This window comes from Corvus hawaiiensis, chromosome 3, assembly GCF_020740725.1.
Source record: "Corvus hawaiiensis isolate bCorHaw1 chromosome 3, bCorHaw1.pri.cur, whole genome shotgun sequence".
NCBI classification, from domain to species: Eukaryota; Metazoa; Chordata; class Aves; order Passeriformes; family Corvidae; genus Corvus; species Corvus hawaiiensis.
Genome location: NC_063215.1, coordinates 65,568,081 through 65,595,246, shown reverse-complemented (window position 1 = coordinate 65,595,246; position 27,166 = coordinate 65,568,081). Strand labels below are relative to the sequence as shown.

General features: G+C 42.7%; 1 protein-coding gene across 1 annotated transcript; it reads left to right on the top strand.

Annotated features, from left to right (window-relative positions):
• The first annotated feature begins 291 nt into the window (after window positions 1-291).
• HECA (hdc homolog, cell cycle regulator) lies at window positions 292-26,807 on the top strand. Its single transcript, XM_048297440.1, has 4 exons — window positions 292-545; window positions 15,563-16,603; window positions 19,705-19,859; window positions 22,482-26,807. Exons 1-4 carry the CDS (start codon window positions 314-316, stop codon window positions 22,644-22,646), a joined length of 1,593 nt encoding a protein of 530 aa, XP_048153397.1. The 5' UTR covers window positions 292-313; the 3' UTR covers window positions 22,647-26,807.
• The last annotated feature ends 359 nt before the right edge of the window (window positions 26,808-27,166 follow it).

Sequence of the window (27,166 nt, the reverse complement as noted above, 5' to 3'; positions counted from 1 at the left end):
TCACGATAAGCCCCGCCCGCCGCCCGCGCCTGGCTCAGCCCCAGCCCCCCCCCTCCCAGCGCACGCCGCTTCCCACTGCCGCCCGCGCCTGCTCCGGGAGGAAGAGGGGCGGCGGTGGCGGGCGGCTGAGAGGGATACGCCTTTCACTCTTCCCGGCCCGGCCCCCCGGGCCCCGCCGCCCACCGCGGGCGCGGCGCAGCGCAGCGCGGCCGCCGCCGCCCCGCCATGAGCCGGAGTTAGCGGCGGCGGCGCCTTCCGCAGCCGCCGCCGCCGCCCGCCCGCCCGCCCCGCCGCGGCGGCGGCCGGGCCCGCGATGCCGAACCAGAAGGGCGGCAAGGGCAAGAAGAACAAGCGCGCCAACAGCAGCGGCGACGAGCAGGAGAACGGGGCGGCGGCGGGCGGCGGAGCCGCGGCGGCGACGGGCGGCGGTGCTGCGGGCGGCGGTGGAGCCGGAGCGGCGGCCGCGGGCGGCGGCGGCGGAGCGGGCGGCGGAGCGGGCGGCGCGGCGGCCGCGGGCGGCTCGGCGCCCGGAGACGTCAAGAGCGGTGAGCGGCGGGCCGGGCCCCGCGGCCTCCCGCGGTGGCGCAGGCGGCGGAGGGGACGGGGGGGGGCGGCGCGGGGGGACCCATGCGGCGGGGGCGCGCCCGGAGAGAGGGGGTGTGCGGGCGGGTGCCCGGGGCGGCGGGTCGGTGTCGCCTGGGCCCTGCGCGGCTGCCGCCGGCGGGATCTCCCCGAAGCGGCTGCGTGTCGGGGTGTCCCCGCCCGGTGACCCGCTGCAGGGCGGGGGCCGCCCGGCGGCGATGCTGAGAGCGGCGGGAGCCCGCCTGCCCCGCGGCGCCCGTGTGCCGTGGCTGCGGGCGGCCCGGGAGCGCGGTCCGGGGGCAGAGCGCATCCCCGGCGGGCGGGAGGCGCAGCGCTCGCCGGCAGCGGCCGCGCCGCGGCTGATTCGGAGCTCCTTTGAAAAATCCCCAGTTTATTCCGTCACGATTAAAAATGGAGTCCTGCTTTTCGGTCAGTTTTGTTTGCCGTTGTACAGCACTTGGGTTTGTCAGGGTAACGTGCTCACTTCGCATCAACCATTTTATGCTGCCTTTGGTCCGTGGGTTGGATTTTGGTTCGGAGCGGTTTTGGTAAGGTGGTGTCTTGCAGAAACTTGCACTGCTATTCATGTTTCTTTTGCTGCAAAAGGATGTGTCAGGCTAAAACTAAAGAGAGGCAAAGATTTTATTTCGGTTTTGCTAAGCCGAACAACCACACCTCTTAGGTCTGCTTCTAGGTTTACAAACTACGGTGCAGAGTCCGTACTCCAGTTTTTTCCTCTCCCAAGCTCGATTTCAGCTTCTTACTCTCCATGCATTTCAAAAAGTAGGAGGGTGGCTACAGCTGGTATTATGCTTTGTGGCGGTAGTTTTGCCTGCTGCTGTTAGAAACGCAGTTCCAGGTGTCTTAGTTTGGTTTTCAAGATGTCTGATTCCCATGTATTATTTAATGGAAACTTTTCCTTGGAAGTATTATCAATTAATTACGAATCACTTCACCTCATGAGGTCTTTGCCAGACTGCTTTTTTAAGAGTATTTCTCCAGAGAATCATGGAGAATGATTAGAATTTCCTTTTTGGGTTTGTTTCGGGTTTTTTCTTTACTATTTGCTTTAAGTGAGTGAACAAGGAAAAAAAAAGAGAGAGGTTAACATGAGTTAGAATATTTCTAGAGTATTTTTATCATTAACTTCAGTATGGTAATGAAATATGTCCAACATCCACATTGCATGTTGGCTTTTCTGTGGATGGGGAGAAACAGTGTTTTGAATGTTTGTTTGGTTTTTTTTTTTTTTTTTGCTCAAGCATAAGTGGCAGCACCGGTGTGTTTCTGGTGTGGCTGTATTGCCTGGGATGATGAGGTGGTGCTCCATCTGCAGATGCCACAGGAGGTGATGCCAGTGAATGCTGGTAGTGGTACAGCTTGCTAGCCGGACAGGTTATCAGTCTTCTTCAGCTGTAAGACTGTGTGTCCCACATGCTTGGCATATCCTTCCCCTGTGCTGGCCAGCTTCCTCAGAAGTTGAGGCTGCCTTTGTGAGATCTAACCTGAGGCGCTGCTTTATCCTCTCTCTCCCTGCTTCCGTATGACTTCAGTGGTCAGAAACATCCCTTGACTCTTTCACCAAATCCCTCACTGCCCCTTTTTTTACCCCCTCACAACAAAGGTATAGCCTTGGCTTCAACATTTGCTGTACAGTGCCTGGTCAGCACACCTGATCTTTGCTTTGACAGGATTATTGCATCTCATCATACCTTTCTTTTCTGATAATCATAAAGGCTGGAGGGGTAGATGTGGTTGCTAGCTTTATTTTATACTGGCTACTGCCCATCAGGTAATCCTGAGATGTAAGTTTTGTGAATTGTATTGTCACTGGTAAGTGGAAAGCTTTCCACAGTTTTGGTTCAGGTTGTGCTACAGAATTGGGAATCTGGCTCTTGTGCAGGGAAAAGATTAGACAATGATAACAGATTCCCGCAAATCTTCAAACCCAGTGGATCTGACATGAAGCTCTGTAGTGTAGCCACAGCCCTGGAGGCAAGTAGCCCATTACTAGACTCCAGACATTTATAAGCAGCTGTGCACTTGAGGGTTGCTTAATCACTAAGCAGTTTATGGAGGATGTGGCCTGCTGCAGTGAGCAGTGGGGTTAATAGAGTTCTGAGGTACACAGTCAAGTCTTGGCTGTTCATGGGAGACTATCTGGGTTGTGGATTAAGTCTGCTGGGTGCAGGGAAGCTCTTAGCTGTGCTGCTTTTGGGTCATGAAGCTGCGTGCTGTGACTCCTGCTGCCCAGGCTCACTGGTCCTGTGAGACCATGGGCTTCTCTCCTTCCCTCTCTCCTCTCTTCTTCTTCTTCTCTTCTCTCTCACCGTATGGTGCCCTAGCATAATTTGTGTGTGTCTGGTATTATTGCTCTCCTACTCTACCTGTACCCTGAAAAAGCAGTGGATGATCGTAATGACATAACCTGTTTTCTTTCATTAATGTGACAAGACAGAAGTATGCGGAGGTGAAAGCAGAAGATTTAACAGTTGAAAATATCTGTGCAGGCCTTGGCTTTGCATCATGATGTCAGTATGATGGTGTAATTACACAGTCACATTAGGACCCTGCTTCACTCACGAAGAGATAGTGATTCAGATATGGGTTTTTTTTAAATCTTCACACTTCCTTATGTGCTCCATGTGTTGTTTCTGCCCCTCATACATGTGCATAATGAAACAGTTTTAAATTTCCTCTGGGCTTCTCTGTGCAGCCCTGACTAGCTATGCCATGTGATAGGGAACTGCCATTACAGCATCCCTTTATGGTGGAAAGTTCTTGTTCACTTTCACATTTTGATAAATTTTGCCTCAATCCCTGCACAATTTTCCCTTTAAACTATCAGTCAGTTTTTGGCATGATGGCTGAGAAATGTCAGCAGACTTTTCTCCTGCCCCAAGAGGGCATTTGTTTATGGTTTTTTTGGTGGTGTTTCAATTTTTGCATGTTCAGAGCTCAAACTGTGCTTGAAGGTTTTAGACTCCCACAGGGGAATCAGGAAGGCAGAGAGCATAACCACTGACCAGATGTGATGGCTTTTCTCACCTTGCACTCTTAATTTCTCAGCAGGTATTGAGATGATGCCTACAAGGGGGATTCACAGTTCCTAGCTATGTCCTCCATTCCTATCTCTTCCATCAGACCACATGATAGATTAATCCTTGCTTGACCAAAGTGCATCCATTTTCTGCACTAAGTGATGCACAGGTCATGGAGAGGGGGATATGGGATGTGGGTGGATTAGTTTAACAGTATCACAGTGCACAGGGAAACTGAGATGTGATGTCACCAAAAGCCTCATTTCTTAGATTACCTGTCTTCAGAGTGATTGAGTGATGTTTCTAAAAAAACTTTAATTTTCTAATTTTCTAGCTAGTTTTTGGGGTTACTTTTCATAAAATCTGAGCTGTCATCATATAAAATTATACCAGCAGCTGCATGGGATTTTGCACTTACCCCATTGATGGCAGTATTCCTCATGGCAGTAGTTGGTTACCTTCATCTGCAGACATAAAAGAGTGTAATGTCTTGTGGATACTTTGCCCAGATCATCAGAAGAGGAAAATCCACGGAGTTTATTTTTAGATCTGAGGCTCTGAGGAGGAAATTCCTATTCTGTCTCTGCCTTGCTGAGGCTGGGCACTTTCAGATCCCTGCTCCAGGTGTTTTATCCCTGTATCCTCTGAATGTCTTGCTCTAGTCTCGACATACAGTTGTTTCGGACCCTAAAATTCCTTATTCTATTCATTTTCTTTGCCTTGTTTCCATTCTTCATCTCATGAGTAGAGCCAAGTCCTCTTCTTTGGCTTGGTGGCCTCTAACTTAACATCTTGCTGCTTCATCCCTTGTCGTTGTCACTCTGTCTCTCCAGCATTGGTGCTGTGAGAAGGCTAGAGAAAAGAAAAAGCTGCATCTCCTTAGCTGTGCTTTTTCCCTTTAACATGGAATTCATTAAAGACAGCCAAATTAAACTGAAAAACCTCCACAGCATAACTGTCTCTAAATCACTGTCTACAGTGTACTGGCCACCTGTTTTAAGATCATATTTTTTGCCCCCTTGCTATGGGTGAGCTCTTAAACTGCACAAGTGGCAGAGCTAGCGAGTTGGTGGGTTGGCAGGTGGAGCTGCTGGCAGTCAGATTTGTGTGCTTTTGAACACTTCACCTGGGTTTCAAGAATTTGTAAGACTGATTTATTTTCAAATAAAGATGCTAATGTTGGAAAAGTGTATGGAGAGGGAAATCAGTAAGCACAACAGTGACTAATGTGTTGAATGCTGTGACTGGCCAACAATTATGATTTACTAAAAAAAAAAACCAAATTATATCCTGGACGTTGGATAGTTAAAGAGGGACAGAAAATGCATCAATGCAATGTTTAATTTAAAAATGTATTTTCAGAGAATGATTTGTTGTAGTGTTTAAGCCTGGATTAATATTTGCTGTCAAATGTTCCCTGCTGCAGAAAACATCCGATTCCAGTTTGGCACTCTAGTGATGTTCAGTATTGGCACCTTCTGATTATTTAGCCTGAGGGAGTCCCATTGGTATCAGTGAGACCACCTGGAAAATTAAGTTTCTATTCTGTTGCAGTGACTACAAAATTTAATACCTATTAATTTACGAAGGGGAAATCATTTTGCCTCGTAATACCATTGTGTTCTTCTAACTGCAGAAATCAATTGAATGCAAATTTCGCTGTCTCTATCAATGCAAATCACGTTCAAAAGGACTTTCATGTTAGTTTTAGGATTTTTAAAACATACAATTACATGCTTTGGTAGCAAATGCAGTTCATGTTCTGCAAATCTTTGCAAATGGAATCATGTTCATGGTGTTACTGAGTAAAGTAAATACTATCCTTTCATGCAAGCAAGTACACACCCATTTAAGTTTGGGTTTTTTAAGTTACTTGCTATCAAAATGGTTATCAGTGCCCTGACAGCATTCTGTGTTCGTGTGATTAGTTATTGCTCAAGTGTCGTGCTTTCATGAGTAAGGTTTAGGCTTGCTGTTTACTCTATTTCATACAAGGAAATACAGTTTTTGAGCTGATCACTTTGATTTGCCTGTACTCATCCCATATCTTACTCCCAGTGATCTAACAAATAGTGACAAAATGATTTCTAGCCCTTGGAGACATTTGTAAGTTTTCTTCAGCCTTGCTTACAGCCTTGGGTATTGAGACATCCTTTGATATTAAAGTACTGTCATGACTGGCAGACGTCCATCCTTCCCTGCTTTACTTCCTGCAGCATGTGTGAGGGAAAAAACCAGAGGAAAACCTTGCATTCAGCTCAGAGTAAAATACTACAGCTAATCTTCAAGGTGTCTAAATTACAACAGAATTAGTAGGGCATGGGCTTTCTTTAAACTGTTTTGATAGAAAATCAGGTAATTTCAAAGAGGCCTCTTGAAGCAGTAATCTAGTCACTGGAGTGGGTAATTCCATTTTGAAAGCTTGTGGGATTTCAAGTGGAGCACTAGCATTTCCTGGTAGACTTTAGTGACATTTATCTTGAGAGCATTCACTCCAACCTTTATGTCTTTGTTTCTCAGAGTCTGTCAGTCCTCCTTCCTGGGCTTGAGAGGGATATTGCTGTTGTTCCCATCCTGGATGCTTGCTGGGAGAGGAGGTAGCTTATATTGGAGCCTGGCAATTGAGTATACCTGGCACTCCCCAGCTCCACTTCTGTGCTGCCAATACCCATTATGAGAGCAGTGTACAACTGAGGTCTCTGTGTGCCACACAGATGCCAGAGATGGTACATGACAGGGCTGGGAGCCAGCATGGCATCGTGAGGGGGATGTCTGTGGGAACCAACAGCTCCACACTCAGGAGCTGCTGTCTTGCAGACATGCCGGGTACTGCATCTCCTGTTTCCCACTGAGTTTTTACCAGCTTCTTTAGCCTTTAGCGTGGAAAATACAGTCTGTCACACTGAAACTTGGGAAGGATAGACCAATGACACAAATATCCCTAGATCTGAAACTGTAAGAGGTGCTGATACCACTTGATTTACCCTGTTTTCTTTTCTCTCTTGCCTTGTACATTTGGACTGAGTCTGGTGGCTAGCTGGCTCTCAGCCTGTGCAAGTCCAGCCTGCAGTGTTTACATCTGTGCTTGGCATTAGGGCATCTACTGCATGCCACAGTTATCTCTATTTCCAGCCTGAGCTGGAGTTTCCCACTGAAAACTTGCTAGAGCAGGTGCAATGGAGTCTGCTTTAGTTATTATTAGAATGTCTGTTTCTTGAAGCACCAAGGTTAGTGCTCTGTAGAAATTCAAGTTATTAAAAGCTCTTCGAAGGCTAAAGTGAGAGGATTTAATGGTTGAAGTGCTTTTCTGTGGGGACAATTCATGTACAGACTAAGCAACAGCCAATGTTCAGAACACATTAGGGCCCACCAGTCTTGTGATAGTCACTAATCTTGGCATTCACCATGATAGAGGTCATCAGAAAAATCCACATGATGCTGGGGAATCTTCTTAGCTGGGGCATGATCGCTTATGGCACAGAGAACTAATTGTCTTCTGAGCTGGTTAAACCAATTCAGAGTTCACCTGAGAGTATCGGGGTGCATAGTTGTCCTGGCACTGATACAGGTAGAGGCTTAGCCCTGTTCTCTGGGGATCTTTCCAGTTGGATTCAGGTGTTACAGCACAAGTCAGGGCAACATTGATCCTATACAGAGAGTCTGTACATCCCAAGCAAAAGCCAAAGCTGATGACTGAGGTGTTTTCTGTATTTGGACAACACATATTAAATGGAAAGAAACTGGCTAAGTTGGCTAGATGATAATTGTACAGATTATGGTGACTTCTACAAGACCATGTGAATTCTCATACTGGGTTTCAGCAGCGTAGGCAGTAGGTTCAGCTTGGAGCACAGATGGTTGTGTAAACAAGCCACAGAATTATTGTGCAAATGTAAGTGCCTGTTTTCCTTAGTTTGTACAGTTTCAATCTTGATTTTCTGCCTTACTTTGGTGAGGTTATGGTTGAGGTGGGAGTGGGTGGTTGAATGAGAGCTGCAGATAACTGTATCACATGCTAGTTGCTGATTTCATAAACAGGCATTAGCTCAGACTGTGCTGTTAGTTAGGTGTTAATGTGGCAGGTATGTGTTAAGCCTTCATGATTTCCATCGTATCTTCCTGCTGCTGTGAAGTTTCTAGGTGTTTTTTTTTAACTTATTTTTTTATTGTGAAGAGATTGCCTTGGAGGTCAAGTGTGAAGTTAGTGTAAGTGAAGTGCATGGAGATAGTCCTAGCAGCTACTGAGCCCTCTGGGAATCCTGAATTCTCAGGTGAACCAGGGTTTAGCAGCTCCTAATTACCTGAAATCTTTTCTAGGGGAAGGTGATCACTTCATGTTATTACTCAGTTATTACAATTAGTGACATCTTGCACATGGGGTAAAGCATGTGAGGGAACTGGGCTGCTTATGGCTTTGTTCTCCTTAAGTGCTTTCTGAGAGTAGGTGTTGCCTGCAGCTGCGTGGTCCTGGGCGGGTAGGAGTGGGCTCCAGGTTGGCACCTGTTGACAATGTCCATGTGCAGGTGCATAATAGATGTAAAGTGGTCAGCCAGACTGGCTCCAGACAGCTCCTCTTTGCAATGGCAGTGGCTCTGTCTGTTGCTCACTGAGAATGGACTGCTGGCCTTGGCTTCTCTTTCCAAGAGCATGAGGGAGTCTTACGGCACAGAAGAAAACCCCTGTTAAGGGTGGCTTACCAGGTACTGCTGTCTTGTTTTTTTCCCTTCCCTCCTGGAAGCTTTCATCTTGATCATTCAGCAAAGATTGCTTAAGAAGTTTTGAAGAGGTATCAGTCATCATCTGTGAGTGTAACCAGTATAAGCCCTGAGCTGAGCTGTTTTGAAAGACTTCTCTTACTGTTTGTCAGCTGTTATTTGTTGTTGTTGCTGCACTGAAGATCCAAGCCTGCCTTTTGGATCAACTTGTGAAGTATTTTTTCTCATTGCATTCTTCTGCTGCACTTAGGCTCTTAGGAAGGTGGCTGATCATTTCTGTATTGCCATATTATTTGTACTGTTTAACCAGTTATGAATATGACAATACCATTTTGTCACGTCTTGGTAATTTTTGGAATATTAGATTGTATTACAAGGTTCAGCAAAGCAAATACATCAGACAATTAATTCAAGTTTTCTCTTTCTGTCTGTTTTGTTGTTGTGGTGGTGGTTTATTTTCTACAGCTGCATTACAGTATTAGTGCAGTAATATTGTATGACTTCAATTAAAATAACCTATGCTGATGGCAGAGGAAATTCAGAAGATTCATGCAGATGGTTGGTACGGAGTAGCCTTCCCCAGGAATGACTCAGCTCTGGTTCAGGCTGGCAGAGTGAACAGTTCCTATCTGTGTAAGGTTGTGAAGAGAGCAATGTTCATGAGAAATCAGGGTAGAGATTAAAGTGCTTGATTTGCAAGGTATGTGTCCCACAGGAACCCTTCTGGTCTCAGTAATGTGCTGGCAACTAGTGTGTCCTTGGCACAGATGAAGAGATGCTAGAGTAACAGTAGATGAAGAACAAGCCATAGTAAGTGTCTTGCAACCAATCCAGTGCAAAGACCTTACCCCTTTCTTGGGGATAATTTCTTTTTCCAGATCCATAACAACCTACTGTTGCCTGACAGTTGTTTTAAGATGACAGTAGGGCTGCTGTCTCTTCCAGCCGCCACCGCACTTCCCTCTTCTCTGCCCCCAGCCTCACATGTTTAACACCTCCCTTGAGGTTTACCAGAGATGGCAAATCTGTGCAGTGAGCTGAAACCTATGCTGACGAGTACGGGAAATAATTATCTGTTTCTGTCCACTGACTGAAAAACTCTGGTGCTTAATACAATGGATAATGTGGGAGCATAGCAGGGGAAGAGCGAATTTTGCTTTAGGCTTCTGCATTGAGGAGTTGGAACAAATGAGAGCAGTCACAAAACTGAAGCCATGGAATCACTGCATTTGGCTTGCTGGGTGCATCTTTGGTTTTATGATGGGTGTGTAAACAAGTAAACAACATTCTCCTCAGTATACTTCACCAGAGGGAAGTTCCTCAGGCAGCTGTTGTTCTGCTGCCTTCATTTGGGTCATAAAATGGGAAGGATGGTCTTCATGAACTGCCTTTCTCTTTTATGAAAAAGGTAGAACCAGTTCATGAGGGAGGATTTTTTTTTTGTTGAAAGGTATTTCTCAGATGTTCTGTTTCTATTCCTGTTCCTGGCTTTTATGGATGTTTATAAACCTGAAAAGAAAAACGGAGAAAAAGCCAAACAACCCAATCCAGCTTCCTTGCAGTCTTCCATCATATTCTCATTTTTGAAAGAAAAGTTAATTTTATGGTGGCTCTGTCAAACATAAAACACAGCCTTGTTTAAACAGTGAGCTATCTTCGCACAAATGTGCATGTGTTTGGAATATTGTATGTTATTTCTGTTTTAGAAGACATTTATGTACTGCTCCTTCCAACTATTTTCAGAATCACTGTTCCGAATCACTACAGAGGAATATGAGAAAACATTTATTTTTTTATGTGGAAACATAACGTCTTGAAAGAAGCAGCACGCGCTTGTAGTTGCAACTTGACAGCCTACGTTGAAGCTGTTCTGCTACACAAAGCTGCACGCTGTCTTGTTTTGTTCTCTTAGGCTGTGAAACCCGTCTTGAAACTGAGAGTTAAACAGAAGTTCTTTTATCATTATTTTGGCATTCTTGTGAAAGGGGCTGCTGGGAGAATGGGTGTTGCTCTGATATCATGTAATCTTTCATTCTCCCTCAAGTTTTCAGTTTCATAGCTTTGGAAACCAGAAACCTGTTGAGCTGTTAGCTACTTGGAAGCAAATTATAATTAGGGCACAAACCAGCTGGGGATTACAGGTGTGGAGGGGCAGTTTGGCCATGTAATTTCTATTTACTTCCCATCATAATCTCTCTTGACAGCAATTGGTAACACTGTCATCATAAAACATTAGGACAATGATTCTAGCTAGCTCTGACTTTTTGAAGAGTATCTCAAAATGCATTTCTAATTACAGGAAGCATAAGGGCTTGATAACAAGAATTTTTGAAGTTCTGTAATACTGAAATAAGTGCTCTGTCTCATTTATAAAATGGTGATTAAATAACCCAGACCACTTTCAAGGGTGTGAATTGATGGGAAGAACTCTTCATGTTACCTAAAATGTGGCTTCCATACTGATCTGAATGTGGTCTCTTTTGTTCCTAAGGCATATCTGTTGCCAAGAACTGGCAAAATTGCACAAAAATTGCTGTTTTCTGTTTCTTATTTATTCTTTATGCAGGAACATGTGGCATGGTTATGTTTGGCAGGAGACATGGGTACAGAGAAGTCTGTATTCGGTCCTGCACAGTCTGTTTTATACACATACACCTGCTGGAATTTGAAATGTTAGGCAAAACCAAAGGCTTGAGGTTTTTGTATGATGCCATGAAGATTTTTGCCTTTTCTTTTATACCCCTTTTATACCTTTTTGTAACTTCTGTATTCTTAGTGCTTTTTCCCTACATTCTTGGACTTGTTTGTCAAGCTAAGAGACCAAACATTTTAGAAGCTTCATAGTTAGGGATCAGTGTGCCCCAGACCCCAAGGTCCTCTCCAGAACACATTCTGTAAACTAAGCTAGAGCCATCCAGGGGAGGGCTCCTTGGGGAGAGGGGGCTCACTTGAGCCTCTCATAGGGGAATCTTTGATAGATATGCTCATTAGTAAAACCTATAATGTTATACCCGATCTTTTTGGGGCATACTCAGCTGGGTGCGTCTCGATGCATATGACCTGGATGTGTGCGCCTAAGGATCCTCAAAATAAATACCAAGGTAAAATCCCTTTTCCCCTTCTAACCGTGTATGAGTCTTGATTTTAAGACCAGGAAAAGGCATCAGTATGCTTTTCAGTAGTGGAGTTTTCTGCTTTCTTAGATACAGGAAAACTACAGAAGCGTAGAAGTTTCTACCGAGACAACTTAAATTAGCCATGCTGGGCTTCTCAGTTTCTGTTGTGGAAATACTGCAGCAGTTTAATCAAGGACTTCTCCAAACCAGCAGACTTGATAATAGCAAATCTGTATCAGTGAAAGCATGTGCTTTGACTAGCATGGCATAACCCATGCTGTGGAGCACAGCAACGTGGCAGAGAGACCTGTTAGTTTTCTGGAGTGTTTCCTATGCAGCTACAGTGACAGTAGTGAAATGTCAGATGAGTTCCCAGAACAAGTCCATAGAGACCAGCTTCTCCTCCTGGCAATGATGTTTTCCAGAGCAATCTCAGTGGCACCATTTAACAGTTCATTGGAGTCTTTTGCATGAGGGAAGGCTTTGGTTAATTCTGTTGCTGTCTTCAGCTGTTTTAGACCTGCTTTTGCTGTGGTGATCATGTGACCAGCCAATTCACACTGTGTAGATAGAAGATCAGATGAGAGAATGTGTGGAAACTTCGTAATCATCTAGTGAACTTAAACGTTGAAGAAGACGTGGCTGTCCAGAATTCGTAGCTTTGTCTTTTCTTGCTCATAGTTACGCTGTATGGGAAGTTCCTCAGGTAATCTGGCATCTGTAAGTTCTTAAGGAGAAGCTGGAGAAGATCTCATTCCACAGTACTTCCATTGACCAACACGGAAAAGGGGGAAAAAAAAGTCTGTTGAAAGTCGCCTTTATTTTAGCCTTTAGACACCCAGTACATGATCATAATTAAGTAATTGCGCACATATTCTGTGGAATACACGGGCTGTGGTGATATTTTTTGTATTTCAGTCACTTATTTTATTAATTTCAGTTTTTGTCTGCATAGTGAAGAGTCTGTAAACTTCTTGGGGAGCTAGAGATCATACATTTTTGCATATGAACTCAAAAACATGTTCAGAGGCTAATCAAGGAAACGTTTTCCTTTTTTAGTCAGTTAACTATGCCAGTATGGATGAACAAGTATAGTGTCTTTATTCAATTCTAGACTTGTCTGTAGTACTTTCTTGGCTGTCAGCTATAATTATACCTGCAACTGTTAGAACATTTACTCTCTGCAGCACAGTGAGAGCATAAGTGGATTTTTGGCATGTTCTTTTTTTCGCTGCCTTCTTGCAGTGGTGGAAAGGAATATGTACCAAAATAGATGAATACAGGAAATGCATAAGTGAGAATTGTTCATATTGGAGCCTCCAGTACCTTGCCTCACAGATGCCTTCTGATGATTTGCCTTCCATGGGTTCAGTTTAACTGGCTTCTCTGAGGTAAATTGCATAAGGATGCTGTAATTGTGAACTATACTTTCAGACCTTAAATATGATGAAAGAAAGACTGACAACAAAGAAAAACTTTGCAGAGATGCTTGCTGTGGTAGTGTGACTTGAATCGAAGACTGGGAGAATGGGTGGGAAAACTCTCTGAACTGGTAAACTGACAGGTTTTGGTTCAGAGCAGGTAAGTTATCACTCACTTCTGCTCTTGGCCAGCAACATTATACTCAATAATACACACTAAAAGAGTGGAGAAAAAAATTAGTCACTGGTAGCCAATAAAATTGGTGCTTTTCAAAGACATCTCAAAACTTGCATGTTCTTAGTGGGCTTTTCAGAGACGCAAGACAACCAATAACAATATATTTGTCACATGTATAGAAGGAACGTCCAAAGAATCTGTAGGGAAAGCTTCTCTTACCTCTGTTCTCTTCAATTTGGTAATTTGTTTTTAGTGACTGAAAAGTCCATATTTTGAAATGGAATAGGCTTTTTCTTCTTTAAAGGAAAGATTTTGGCAACGTGTTGAAATTTATAGGCCACTCCCTGAAGGAAAGGTATTGCAGATGAATTCTTATTGAGACAGAGAAAAATGAAGTGAAGGATGTGGCATCTTCCAGGGAATGGCTCAGGAAAGTTTTTCTGTGATATTTGTGCCTTCTGTATAAGTAAGTTTTAAGAACTACAGTAATCTTGAATTTACTGAAAGTAGCCTTGAAGATTTTGTTTGTTTATAGCCTTTTCCAAAAACTTGCTGGGAAAGGGCAAAACCACTAGCATGGCAAAGATCTGTTGTTGTAGAGCACCTGATTTGTGTATTGCTGCTGTAAGACTGATGATGATGGATAGTGTGTCTCTTACTGAGAGTTGGAGTCAAAGTACATGTAGCACCATAAAACCTCTCATTCTACTGCAAATTATGTTGTGTTATTTGTGCAAGCAGTGATAAGAATGAATGAATGAAAAGCAATGCAACTGAGTGGTGGTTTTTTTCCTGCTCATCAGATAGAAATTTAAAGTCCTAAGGGGAAAAAACCATCAATCATGGCAGTCTCTCTCCTCAAGGCTCTGTGCACCTCTGCCGTAAGTCCTGGGGCTCTGGCCAAGACTGGGGAACTTCAGGAAACTGTGTTTTAGATGGGGTGAGGCAGCACTTGACCACAGAAGACCCTGAAGAAGCCTGCTAGTATTTGAAATCAGTCACACAGAGGTTAAAGGGCAGCCTGACAGTTCTGTTGGAGCAGTACTTTCTAGGGAAGTGGATGAATTAGGGAGACAGAAATACGGAGAAGTATCTGTAATACTTGAGTAAGCATCTAAAAAGTTCTTACAAAAACTCCAGTAGAAAATTTCCAATCTCTTTTGAGCCTCCCAGCTGCAACAGAGCAGCCAGCAATGGGAGCCATCTGTAGCCTGTGGTGCTTTGGTGAGGAACTGGAAAACGTCATTGGTTCATAAATGCAGAACATTTTATTGTAGAACATTTTTTTGTGTAGAAGCTGATATTGTTGCTGGGAGATAATTGAAGTAAACTGTTCTTTGCTCAAGGATATAGCAAAACTGCTACTTTGCTGATAAAATACCATGTTGCATTTGGATTTTTTCACCTGTCTGTGTTGCAGAACTGTTTGGTTTATGAAATTTAGCTATCCAGAATGTCAGTGGTGGTGAGTGATATTGATGCCTTGGAGTGGCTACCTGAAAACAGAGGCTAGAAAAGAGTAAGAGAATAAAAGCAGGTATTTATTGAAGGGCTTTCAATAAATGGTACGCTGTGGGTACAGAGCCCTAGGGCTACACCCAAGATGGACGCTGGGTCATGGGTTTTTCACGCTTTTATAAGTTTGGTCCATTTGCATATCAGGGTTAGTTCTCCAATTACAATTTCAGGTAATGATGCAAGTACCCCATGTTTGCTCCCCCTGTCCAGAGGCTCAGTTTACAAATTTTGGGGCCTGGGACACCAAGGTGTTCTTGAGTCCAGGCCCAGAGAGGATTTATGTCTAACCAGAATGGGAGAGCAGTGGCTAACAGGCTGTGGAGTGTTAGAATTACAGACTAAAGCAGTACAGGATCTGAAAAATATAAAAGCTAAACCCTAAGGCATCAGTATAGTCTCTATTTGCCTAAGCAATGTAGTGAAGGCCCTCCTTTCTGTACTAGGAACATAAGCTGTTTGTCTTGCTTTTCAAAGTCCTGTGCTTCCTCCTTCTCTCCTGAGCTGTTGTCTCTTGCTCAGTCCCAAAGAATAGATCAATTCCTGCCTCTCCCCATGATTGTGAAGCTGGGCTGTATTGGTTACTTGTTTTTCAAACAAACATTTGTGTGTGTTCTCCCCATGTTGCCTCTCAGGCTTCAAAGCAGCCCTCCAGGAGCATTCACAAAGCTTTCTCCTTGCTTCTTAAGGCCTTACAACAGTATCCACAGATGCTTGAGGAGGGCTAACGCTTCTGAGGTGCTTTGGTTTTGAATATTAAACAGGCTGTAATGTCATTTTGTTTCTTTATTTGTGCATTTCCTTATCTCTTTTCACATGCTTATCTCTTTTTGGCAAATACTGCTTTTTGGACTGACCCAGAGCTAGTGCTTGAGGCCCTTTAGTAATACAGGTTGTTAGTAAGAGCTTGGTGTGTGTTTGTCACAGTGTTTAAAGAAAGTACTGCAGTAAATGGGCCATTAAGTTATTAATGTATTTGTTTTACCTTCTACAGAAGCCCCTTGTGCTACTCCACTGATCTGTAGCTTCGGGAGGCCGGTGGACCTGGAGAAGGATGACTACCAGAAGGTTATATGCAACAATGAGCATTGTCCGTACAGCACTTGGATGCACCTTCAGTGCTTCTACGAGTGGGAAAGCAGCATCCTTGTCCAGTTCAATTGCATTGGCAGAGCCAGGAGCTGGAATGAAAAGCAGTGTCGCCAAAACATGTGGACCAAGAAGGGATACGACCTGGCTTTTCGGTTTTGCTCCTGTCGGTGTGGGCAGGGTCATTTAAAGAAGGACACGGACTGGTACCAGGTGAAGCGAATGCAGGATGACAAGAAGAAGAAATCAGTGTTGGAGAAGAGTACGGGAAGGTCCATTACAGAGTCAGCAGAGGAGGCCAAAAAGGGTAGGCCAGCCAACAAGCCTCAGAAAGGCTTGAGCAATGACCTTCAGCGAAGGCACTCTATGGACAGGCAGAACTCCCAGGAGAAGGGTGTCATGGGTGGCAGCTACGCCGTTCGCTCACCTTGTGTCTCTCCTGGCCAGTCCCCGCCCACCGGCTACTCCATCCTCGCCCCCACGCATTTCAGTGGCCCGCGTTCCTCGCGATACTTGGGAGAGTTTTTGAAGAATGCCATTCACCTGGAGCCTCATAAGAAGAATATGGCTGGTGGGGGCATGTTCAGGAATGCACATTTTGATTATGGGGCAGCTGGCTTGCAAGCACATAGATCAGGACACTTTGATACCCCTGTGCAGTTTCTGAGAAGGCTCGATCTGTCTGAGCTGCTCACTCACATCCCCAGGCATAAATTGAATACTTTCCATGTGCGGATGGAAGACGATGCCCAGGTGGGCCAAGGGGAGGACCTTCGGAAGTTCATCCTTGCTGCTCTCAGTGCCAGCCACAGGAACGTTGTAAACTGTGCTCTGTGCCACAGGGCGCTGCCAGTGTTTGAACAGTTTCCGCTGGTGGACGGGACCCTGTTCCTTAGCCCATCAAGACATGATGAGATTGAATATGATGTTCCCTGTCACCTTCAAGGTACAGGTTGTCTGTCAGTCATGCTAGGTTTCATTAAATTATAGAACTGCCTTCTGTGCCCTGTCCTTTCCATTACAGGTTTTCATCCCGATTCTGCATTTTTAAGAAGTTCTATAAAGCTTGAAGTAATGTCCAAAATGCTCACATGGATCAGATTGAAACACTTAGAAGGAATTACAAAAAGATGCTGTATAGAAAGATCCATGCCTTGTGTTTGGGCTTACAGCTAAACACGTTCTCATCTGATTTCTAGGTAGACCATCGGAAGGTTTTCCAGCCAATCTGTTCTGCAGCATGTGCATGCTCATTTATCTCTTGTGAGCTTTACTCCCAAGATACACATCAACCTTTTAAACCTTTTAAATTTAAGCATACTGTGCTGCAGCCTAGGTGAAAGTTGTATTTGCACCACTGATGAGGGTGAGGTACCTCTCATCTGCTTTCAGACTAGAGAGTATCAGTTTTGTTTTATAGTGAAGTAGTATTTTTTAAATATGGAGAATACTCTAGTCTGACCTGTGTTAACATAGGCCTGGAGAGGCTGGATGTAGTAAGAGTAAGCTTTTAATATGGTGTGTTAAACAGCAGTGTAGCAGTGAAGGTATTAGACTTATTTTGGAACTTGAACGTGCTTGAGCATGTCTTGATCATGTCCTAGCTCTCAGATGAGTTGAGACCAAGGCATATATGTTTCTTTTTTCCTCCTAGAGAAACAAGTAAATGTGGGCCAGCATGAGCTTTAGCGCTTCCCGAAAGCTGTGGCCCAGACTTAAGTGTTCAGGGTGGTGGTACATGGCTAGATGTGCCTGTCCTGCAGCCTGCTGGCAGCCAGCGTGGCTAAAATAAGTCAGAGAAAGTATCCCTAGTCTGGTGGTCAAAAGTATAGATTTACATATTGAAAAGTGTGTTGGTGAGGGATTAACCAGAGGTATTTTAACATTCAAGTTTCTCACCTTTCAATAAAATACATTGTATGCCATGCATGGTCATAATATGTGTTATGTAACATACTTTTGCTAAGTAAGCCTTGTATTTTATTTTTTTTTCTTTCCTTGAATCACTGTGCACTAAGTCACTAAACTGTATTCATGCTAACATTATTGTTTCTGTCTTGCCTAATGTACTTGGAAGAGAAAAAGTGATAGGCAAATCTACAAGCCAGAAAAGTTCCAGGATAAACAGAATATACATTTGTGAGCTAACTATGCTTATTTGCTTTGGTGGGGAGTCACACAATATGCTTGTGATTTTTATCAGTACAGAAAGCTGGTTTAGTAATAGTGAAACTCGTCATTTGTTAACATTTGCCACTAAGAATAAAACTCTGTGAAATTATTTTTTTTTTAACTTAATTGCTTCTTAACTGTTGGATGATATATCTGAAAAACTTGTTTGGACAAGTTGCTGTGAATAATTAATTGTTAAAATTTTTGTTTCCTTGTCCTGGGTAAAATGGTTTATTACCAGAAATACTCTTCGAAATGAAATTAAGCTTATTCCAGGCTGTTATTTTCTTTTCAGAACAGAAAATCACTTATTTTATTTCAAGCTTGTTCAAGATACCAGGTGCCCCATTTCCTGTACAAAAAATGTCCTGAAAATTAGCGATGGGGCAATGTAGTTTTTATGAAGTGCACAAACAGTGCAGAGCTTCAGAGACAGTTATGTATCTTCCTGCACAACACAACTTCTGTGCGTGGAGTTGTTTGAACGTCACCAGTCTCAAGTGTTCACTTTAGGACCAGAGTTTATTATATTTTCACTTTAGTTTCATCCCATCGTGTTTTCTAGAGCTGAACATGCCAGTGTAGAATAACTCAATTTTTACCAGTTCATACTGTTAAGTGTATTTTATATGTATATTTTAAGAAGAGTCTATTTTTTCTTGTTTTTCTAAAATAGTTGGCTTAAAAACCAAAACAAGTTAAAACACAGACTATTAATTTCAGAAGTGTCTGGTATAGACTAATCATAAATTATTAATATTTTGTTCCCATTTGTGTAGAAGAGTTACAAGATGTATGTCTGTTGAATTACAGTTTGTGATGTGTTCGGTGCTTTGATGCTAAAGAGCACAAATTGCAATCTGAGGTGAACACATGTTAAACACAGTCCTGGTTTGTTGCTGATCTGTAACTTCACTACTGCTTAGCTCTGTCTTATATAGCAGGGCAAAATCTGGTATGTCACAGGATAAGTACTCGGTGTCAGGTCACTTCTAATGGCCAGCTATTAAACTGCAAATCAGTTTAGTCACTATGAGTCAGGCATAATCTGGGTGCCAGGTATTTATAATTTGTGTAGGAATTTTTGGTTTTTTGTGAAAGTTGGTCTCAGATTTTGCATTGGTAAATTTAATCACATGTATGTAGTGAAAATATTTGATTTCCAAGCCTGAGCCACTTGATTTGTATGGCAATAAATGTAACTCAGGTTTTGAAAGTCATTGTGCATACAGAGCCTAAGGTCATGATAGAGCTCGATATATTCAGAGTTCTGAATGGCATGTTAAAGTCTTTGTATGTGCAATATGTAATGTTTTAAAATGCACTTGTTGTTAATGAACAGTCAGAAGGAAGTACATGAAAAAATTTGCTCTTCTTCCTGTTGCTTTTTTTCTGTGGGGAATGTTAGGTCCTTGTTTCCTTCTTTGCTGGAAGATACTGGCAAGTTGTTAAATGAATCTGTACCAAGTTTGTTAATAAGCTTCAGCACTTCTCCACTTCTTATGTCAGGTGGGGATGAAGCTAGGGCAAAATTCTGGTTTTGGAAATACAGCAAGTGATCTTACAGCTTAACCTGGCATCTTTTCTTGGAGGTTTAGCAACTTCTTTTATAAAATATTTTGCTAAGATCTACCAGCAAATGATGTAAGGGAGAGTGGGCAGGGTGATGACTAATTCATGAGTTCTGCATAGCTTTAGTCAAGCCCCGTGTATTTCCTATAGAGAAGCAGTTTTTACTTTATCATTCACTATTTATAAAAAAAAAAAAAAATAATTTGTGATTTGTATCACTGAAGGTCAGATAGCACATTGCAGAAAATGTCTGTTTTAATCTTCTCTTCTAGTCTCCTTAAGATGTGTCTTTTCTGTCCACAGGAAGGCTTATGCACCTCTATGCTGTTTGTGTAGACTGCTTAGAAGGGGTTCACAAAATTATATGCATTAAGTGCAAGTCCCGATGGGATGGAAGCTGGCATCAGCTGGGAACTATGTATACCTACGATATTCTGGCAGCATCTCCCTGTTGTCAGGTTAGTACCATACGTAAGTAAGACTCATAAGGTGAAATTCCAACTGATTAGATAAAGTCAAGGTTGTGTATCTCTTCTCCCTTTCCTCCTTCCATCCTTCTTTTCCAGCCTGTACCTATGATTGGAATACAAGAGGGCTGATGGATCTCTGTCCCTTTGTCATAAGAGGTACAATGGCCTTTAGCTAGACTAAAGTCATTGCAATGGTCAGTGGTTAATACATTTATGTTTTTAAATAAAGCTCCCTTTAAATGCACTGGTAATTAAATCTGATGCTTGATCACTAGCATCACTAGTGTCAGATACAGGTCCACATTTTGATCAGATGTTTCATGTTTTCATGTTCATAAACTGTGATTTATCCTAATTGTAGCAAAGAGGTGGCAAGGGAGCAGAAAGGTTCAAAGTGTGCTCGGAGATTACTCAGCTCTCCTTAATCTTTGCTGTGGCTGACCCTGGGGATGGTACTCACCCACCACAACCTGAAGCAACTTCATGTTCAGTAAACACTCGCCTAATCTATGCCTTGAGAGTGGAAGATCCAAGGCTTGGGGTTACACCAGAGTAGACGTGTGCCTGAGACAGCAGGATTATTGGCATTCAAGGGAATTAATTGTCCATGTGATGGACAGAGCACTTCTGCTGTGCAGGTAGGGGTAGACAGCTGTGAAAAAAACACTTGTCTGGGAATGACTCAGTGCTCCACTCCAGATGCTCAGACACACAGGTGGTGGTAGTAGGTCAGGACAGGAGCCTTGCAGAGATGCACCCATTCACACTGAGATCACTCCATGGTAATGTGCATACTTTAAAGCCATATGAAATGCCATTTTGTCAATATGCAGAATGCCAGTTTATTTTAAATTTAGCATATTTACCAAAATGTGTTGCTCAAAAGATAAGTACTGCTGCTGCTGGTTAAGGTGACATTGGTAGCAGTTATAGCTACAGACAGATATATTACCTTCAAATTTAGTGTCTCTTGAGGTTGTAACTTTTTTTAAAAAACAGGAACTTTTAAAGGTAAAGCACTGATACTGACTTGCTATCTTCGTAGAAGTCAGCAACTTTAAATCTGAATTGCTTCTGTTGAATGTACAAGACAAGATTTAAGAGCTCATTATACAAGAGCCTTAATTACATGATTAATGGACAGTGTGACAGTACATGGTATATAAGAACTGCCTATAAAATCATTAGCTGCAGTGACTGTGATTTCCAGATAATAAGCATTATTGTTTCACCATGATTGTTACAGATGATTCTGTGCATACAGAAGAATGACATTTAAATATGGTATATAATATAAATCCAAATTGCCTTTCTGGTTTTATTTTGAATAATTTCATGCCTTACTTCAAAATATTTAGTTCTCCATCACAAATTTGCATGTAGAATAACGAACTGCAGCCATTGTCAGATTACTAACACTTAGCTGATGTGCTGGACAGTAGAAAAGGAGAAAACACTTTGGTTAAGAATTCCATAAAAATTCATAAACCAGTAGATTGTATTTCTTAAAATTTCTGCTTTTCAAGCAGAGCAGATGGCAATGAAGCTGTTGATTTATTTCTTTTTGAGTCTGGTCTCAGCAGGGATAGTACTTTAATAATTTCCTGCTCTCCTCATCCAGGAAAATCCCTTAAATCAAGGTGGCCTAGACAATACTTTTTGTTCTTTTCAGTGGAGAGCTGAAGCTTTCATTCGTGTACTGGGCTGTGAGGTTAAACTACAGTGCAGCTCAGGCCCTCACTGCTCATTTGCCACCTTTGCTCTTTAACTCCTTTACAGTCTCAAATCCCTTCTGCTTCTCTTGAGTATTCCAAAGGGCTTGCTGAGCTTTCATGCCGCCTGTTGCTTTCTTTGTATCAGATGGGCTGTGTTTTTCAGCTAGATTTCTTCTGAAGACTCACTTTTGTGTAACAGCTGAATATTAATAGCTCTGTCTGTCCTCACCTATGACCTTGAATTATTTCTCATATCCACCCAGTTAATGTTGCTTCTTTCTCAGCTGGATTTTGTAGAATAGTTTGTGTTGAAGTGATGTTTAGTTTGTATAACCTGATTTGTATTATAAATGTTTAAATAGACACTTAAAGTGACACAATACCATGTTGTGCTGATAAAGTAGATCGAATTATGCATTTTTAAGTCAAAAGATTAAAATGCTGGTATATTTTGTAGACAGATGATGTTCAAATGTCAACCTGAACGGTTGAATTGCATGGCACAAATACATAATTTCTCTCTTCGGGGCTTCATTAATGATTTATTGAGACAGCAGTCCTTGTGCTGGGGATTGAGGAATTGATTCAGAGATTAAGCAGCACAAAACCTTGATATTCTCTACCTTCCATCAGTCAGAGTGGGAGGTGACCCACTTCCCAGAATTCGGTGGTGGTCTTTAATCTGAAAGGCATGGTGTGTGCCTGCGCGTTCCCAGTCCAGGTGGGGAGTGTCCTTACCAGCACATCCCATTACTGCCAGTTTTGTGACTGACCCCTTCTCCTGCTGGGGAGGACAGAGCACTGCCTTTGGCACCTTCTTTTCTAGAGGTGAGGAGCTGAGGGGAGTGTGGTTATTTCAAAACGTTTTTTTTGTTTGTTTCTTTGTTTTTTCCAGGCTCGACTGAACTGTAAGCACTGTGGGAAGCCAGTAATAGATGTGCGGATTGGCATGCAGTATTTCTCTGAATACAGCAATGTCCAGCAGTGTCCTCACTGTGGGAATCTAGACTACCACTTCGTGAAGCCATTTTCTTCATTTAAAGTTTTGGAGGCTTATTGACGAAAGCTTTGCTTTAGTAATAGCTATTTTATGGGTATTTCAACTTTATTACATATCTTTTTATAGGATTCATTCTGTGATGAAATCTAATTTCTTTTCTAACTGAAAGAGCAGCTTCTTTGTCAGTGTACATATTAATATGTATATATACATGTTGTTAAAACCAGAATCCTCCTGACAAGATCTCTGTGAAGGTTGGAGGCTAGCCAATTTAATGGCCTTTCAATTTATCCCATGTGTGGGGTAAAGTTCAGCTAAAAATGATTTGGGTTTATTTTTTGTATAATTGTAATACAGTTTGTAAGAAGGGTGTGGGGAGACATACAGGACAGAGAAATATGTCCAGTTGGAAAATGGGTAATTGCATAGGGTTGTTCCTCCAGCTTGGTGGAAATGGGAAATCCTTGGAAAGAAACGAATCTGTTACTGTTGAATTCATTCAGCCTTTTGCATTGGTTCCCAGGGGCCCAAGAGCTGGCCCAGTGTTGCTAGTCCCCTCAGCAGGCTTTCTTTCAGTTTTCCCATGACCAGGGCAAACTAAGGTATCATGACAAGTGAATGTAAATATGTGCCAGAAAATGCAATCTTGAATGAATTCTTCACGTCTTCCTGCCATGTGTGTTTGATGTGCATTGCCCTCACTGAGTTACAGTGCAGGCAATAGTGCTACTTCCAACAGGGCTGTCATGTGCCCAGCTGGGTCATCTGTTCATACCAGAAGAAGCTGGAGATCTTAAAATGCTTTATTTGAAGGTGTTTCTTCACAGACGTTTTAGGGAAGGAACTGGCTGAGCTGAATGGGGATGTGTTTGTATGTGCCTGCTGGGGCTGAGGCTTTGCTGCCTGCTGCAGGCTGCTGTGACTGGTGTGGAAGGAGAACCATGAAGTAGGATCTGGGCCCTCAGACCTGTCAGAGCTGAGAGGTACTGAGTACAAAACATCATCACTTTTTAAAACAATTAATTGCTGCACCTTCGTCTTTCAAAATTGTGTTCAGTCTAGGATCTAAAAACACGGAGATGTTTTAAGAAAGCATATTTACTTTCTACATGCCTCTGTGCTGTACAGAATAGACTGCATTAAGCAGTGAATTTGTATCAGAGAGCTTGGCCCTGTAGACTCTGCAGTTCTTGTTTCTTGATTCCCATTTCTCCCTTCCCTAAATAAAAATTTTTAAATAGGTCATTAATCTTTTGCTTGGTTTCTCAAATCAGTTGAGATTTAGGGGACGTTTGGTTTTTTTGCTTTTCTCGATAGTATATTTATGAAGTGTTTGTCCACTTGAGAAGTGTGGGTTTTGTTTCTGTTTACATGGTGGGATTATTTTTTGTTTCTTCTAAAGTCTTTTGGTTTTCCAAATCAGAATCTTTTTAGAGTGTATCTGTTGAAATCACGGTCTTGAAAATGGCCCCGATAGTCTGGCACCCTGGGAAAGAAAACAAAACGTTAGAAGCCAAAATAGTGTTTTTTTTTCCTATGTTGGACTGAGAATTACACTTTCTGCTGAATTAAGAAATTACCGTGCACATAAAACTCGAGGTGAATATCCATGTTTCTTTGTGTGTAAAAATGCCGAGTTCAGAGTTTTATTTCCTGACTGTTGTCACTGCAGAATTAGCTCCTTTTAGCATTAGCTACCCTTCCAGTAATACTCAAGCTGCACAGAGTGCTTATGTTGGCACAGGTGACCTACTGCTGGTTCGAGAGGCAGTGTCCTTAGGTGCCACCCAGCTCGTGTGGTCCAGCGCTGGTCTGAGCAGCTGTGTTAGCAGGCTGTGGTAGCCTTCACCACTGGTCCTCATCTCTTCTGTCCGTGTTCCTGGTCTTGGTTTTGGGTTTGGAGCACATTCTTGGGGTTTTGTGCAGTTGTCCTGTTTGCAACAGTTTTGGGAAAAACTGTTTTTTCTTCCAGGAGAGTTATGGGAAGGACTTTGGGAGACTTCTAATGCTGTCCTTTCGTGGCTACCATGAAGTTACACCAAGCCCAGTTACAGTGGGACCAGCACTGTAACCATTGTCCATAGGAGCAGGACCTGGCCTGGGCGTACTTGGGCAGGAAGAAGGTTTCTAGCAGATAAAACCTAATTAGCTGTGCAGTGTAGACTGCCCTTGTGGAGAGCAATCAAATGATAATTTGGATTAATTTCTCCAGAAGGATGAGCCCTTCAGCTTTGATGCTGTGTTGAGCAACCTGGTAGAGTGTCTAACAAGGTTGGAGTTGTGTTGCCTGGCAGTACCATGAGAACCAGACCAGACAGACAACAGTGGCTGTCCCAGCAGCCTGAAATCATGCAGCAAAGACACAGCTCCTCTAATGAGAACAATTAAAGCATACATCTCTTATTATAGCTTTGGTCTTGAGTGCCAGTCATGAATCTGGGGTGTCAGTTCCCACATGGGATACATGGCATTATGTGCCCACTTTTTTGTGCAGTGGTGAGGGGAGGTGTCACTGTGCAATGCACATGGTAGGGGAGAAGTGGGATCTGGAGTTGTCCTAGATACTTGTTTGCTTTCTTCACTTAGAGTAGCTTAATTTATAATTCTGCCCTTTAAGTTCTTGGATGCCTCTCTAGACCTGTATGTGTGACAATCAAAAATGAGTAGATATGGAATAAAGGGAATATAGCCAGCTTTAAAAACAAGTGTATGAGAGGTTGTACAATACATCCAAGTCAAAACCAGGAATGGAGCAGACTGAGAAAATGGGAAGGGGAAAGCATATTTAAAGCCTTAACCCTGACAAGGAATTACATACAGATTTATCCAAGAAAACAATTTAGTTCTTTGCCAACTTTTCCTTTTAATTCTGCTGTTAAGTGAGTCTTATGAGGAAATGCCTATTTTCTTGTAAAACACATCTCTCAACTGGAGGCTAGCAGCACACGTAGCGCTGTAAAAATGATCCTCAGTGGAAACCAGCTGAGCTACAGAAAGATTCCTCTGAACTTTCACTCCAAAGTAAATTATCCCTAATTTGTGGAGGCTTTCCCTGCTTCTTGTTGGTACTGAAAGCTGCTCTTGTGTTACTGCAAAATGCAGTATTTTCTGTAACATGCAGATTCCAATCAAGCAGTTAGCCCTCACGTTTGGCCGTGAGAGTTTCCTGGGCTTTGCAGAAGCAGAAGCTTAAATGTAACTTCTTTGGGGCCTGCTGGCTACTTTGGAGGTTAAACTAGACCACAGTTGCTCTGCTTTCTGTCTTGACAAGCACTGGAAGTAGTCATGAGCTTATAAATGCATCATAAGGGAAATTACCTCCCTAGCTAGGGAGCTGCTTGCTTTGGTTATTTAGCTAGTTTATTTTTCATTACCTTTTGTTTTTCTGATGCTGTGTGTTCTTTTTAAGCTGGCCCATGGTCAGATTAAATTTGCCTGAAATGTGTTTTGTAAATGAGAATGCAGTCCTCTGGATCTGGAGGTTCATTCTACTCAAGTGCACGATACTCCTTGTGATAGTAATAGGAGTTGCATGTGCAAATGCTTTTCTTTCCAGTAGTTAACTCTCCTTTCCATAGGAGAGGCTTGCATTTAGGTAGACTTCATATTTTGGATGTGTGAAAATGATCTCATCCATCAGTAAGATGTCTACAAATAAATTTTGATAATCATAACTAACAATGTGGACATCTTTTACATGCTGATGTGTAATTTGACATTTACCAATGTTAACAGTCTGAAATTGTTGTTCTGTCTAATGCTGCAGAGTCATTAAAATTACAGTTTTATAGCCAGCCCATAGACTATCCTATAGTCTATTTACATTAACATCTCCAGTAATGAGCAGTGTATTCATAATGAGTTTAATTGGAAAATTAAGGAATATTCCTGTAAGGGAGGCATCTAGCCCAATTTCTTTCTTCGTTCCTTCCCTACCCCCCCCCCCCCCCCATGTATTCCTCATTTTGCTGTACCGAGTAACCAAGGACAAACACGTTGTAAGGCCACTGGTGAGAAAACCCCTCAAAAATATACTTGTCCATAAAGGTTTCTTGTTGAGACATTCTTGGATTGCACTTTTGCAGATGGAAGAATATGTACATAGCAAATGAATGTTGACGAAATTAAAATAATTGGTTATGATATCATTTATGTGTGTTGTTAGAGAATATTTTGTTGTGAGTTCTCTGTATTAAAAAGTAATAAATACCAGACAGCTAATGGTGTGGGTTCTTCTTTCCCCGTTCTCTGGAGTAGTTTCTTACACCTGCCCTTTATAGAATTGCTTCAGTTGCCTTAAGTTTAAAGGGCGGAGTAAAACCAGGTTTTTGGTGTCAGTTAAAGTGAAGCTTTGTTGTTGTCGTTTTGAACCCTCTTGTACTACAGGGGTAGTGGTGGGGTGTGTGTGATGTCTCACCTTGCCAAACTGAAGTGCTGTTCACTTTGTTGACGTCAGAAATGCTCCTTCTGTAGCGCAGTGTGTCCTGCAGGAGCAGCTTCAGGAACTCCTGTCTGCTGTGCCAGCCGCTGCCTGTGGGGCTGCATGGAGGACGGAGTGCTGAATCCTTCACTTCTGGTGG

What these genes read in the sequence shown, in the direction of transcription:
- HECA (XM_048297440.1), top strand. Translation starts at nt 314, where the DNA reads ATGCCGAACCAGAAGGGCGGCAAGGGCAAGAAGAACAAGCGCGCCAAC. An exon ending in GCCCGGAGACGTCAAGAGCG is followed by an intron (nt 546 to 15,562) that starts GTGAGCGGCGGG and finishes TACCTTCTACAG; the next exon opens with AAGCCCCTTGTGCTACTCCA. An exon ending in TGTTCCCTGTCACCTTCAAG is followed by an intron (nt 16,604 to 19,704) that starts GTACAGGTTGTC and finishes TTCTGTCCACAG; the next exon opens with GAAGGCTTATGCACCTCTAT.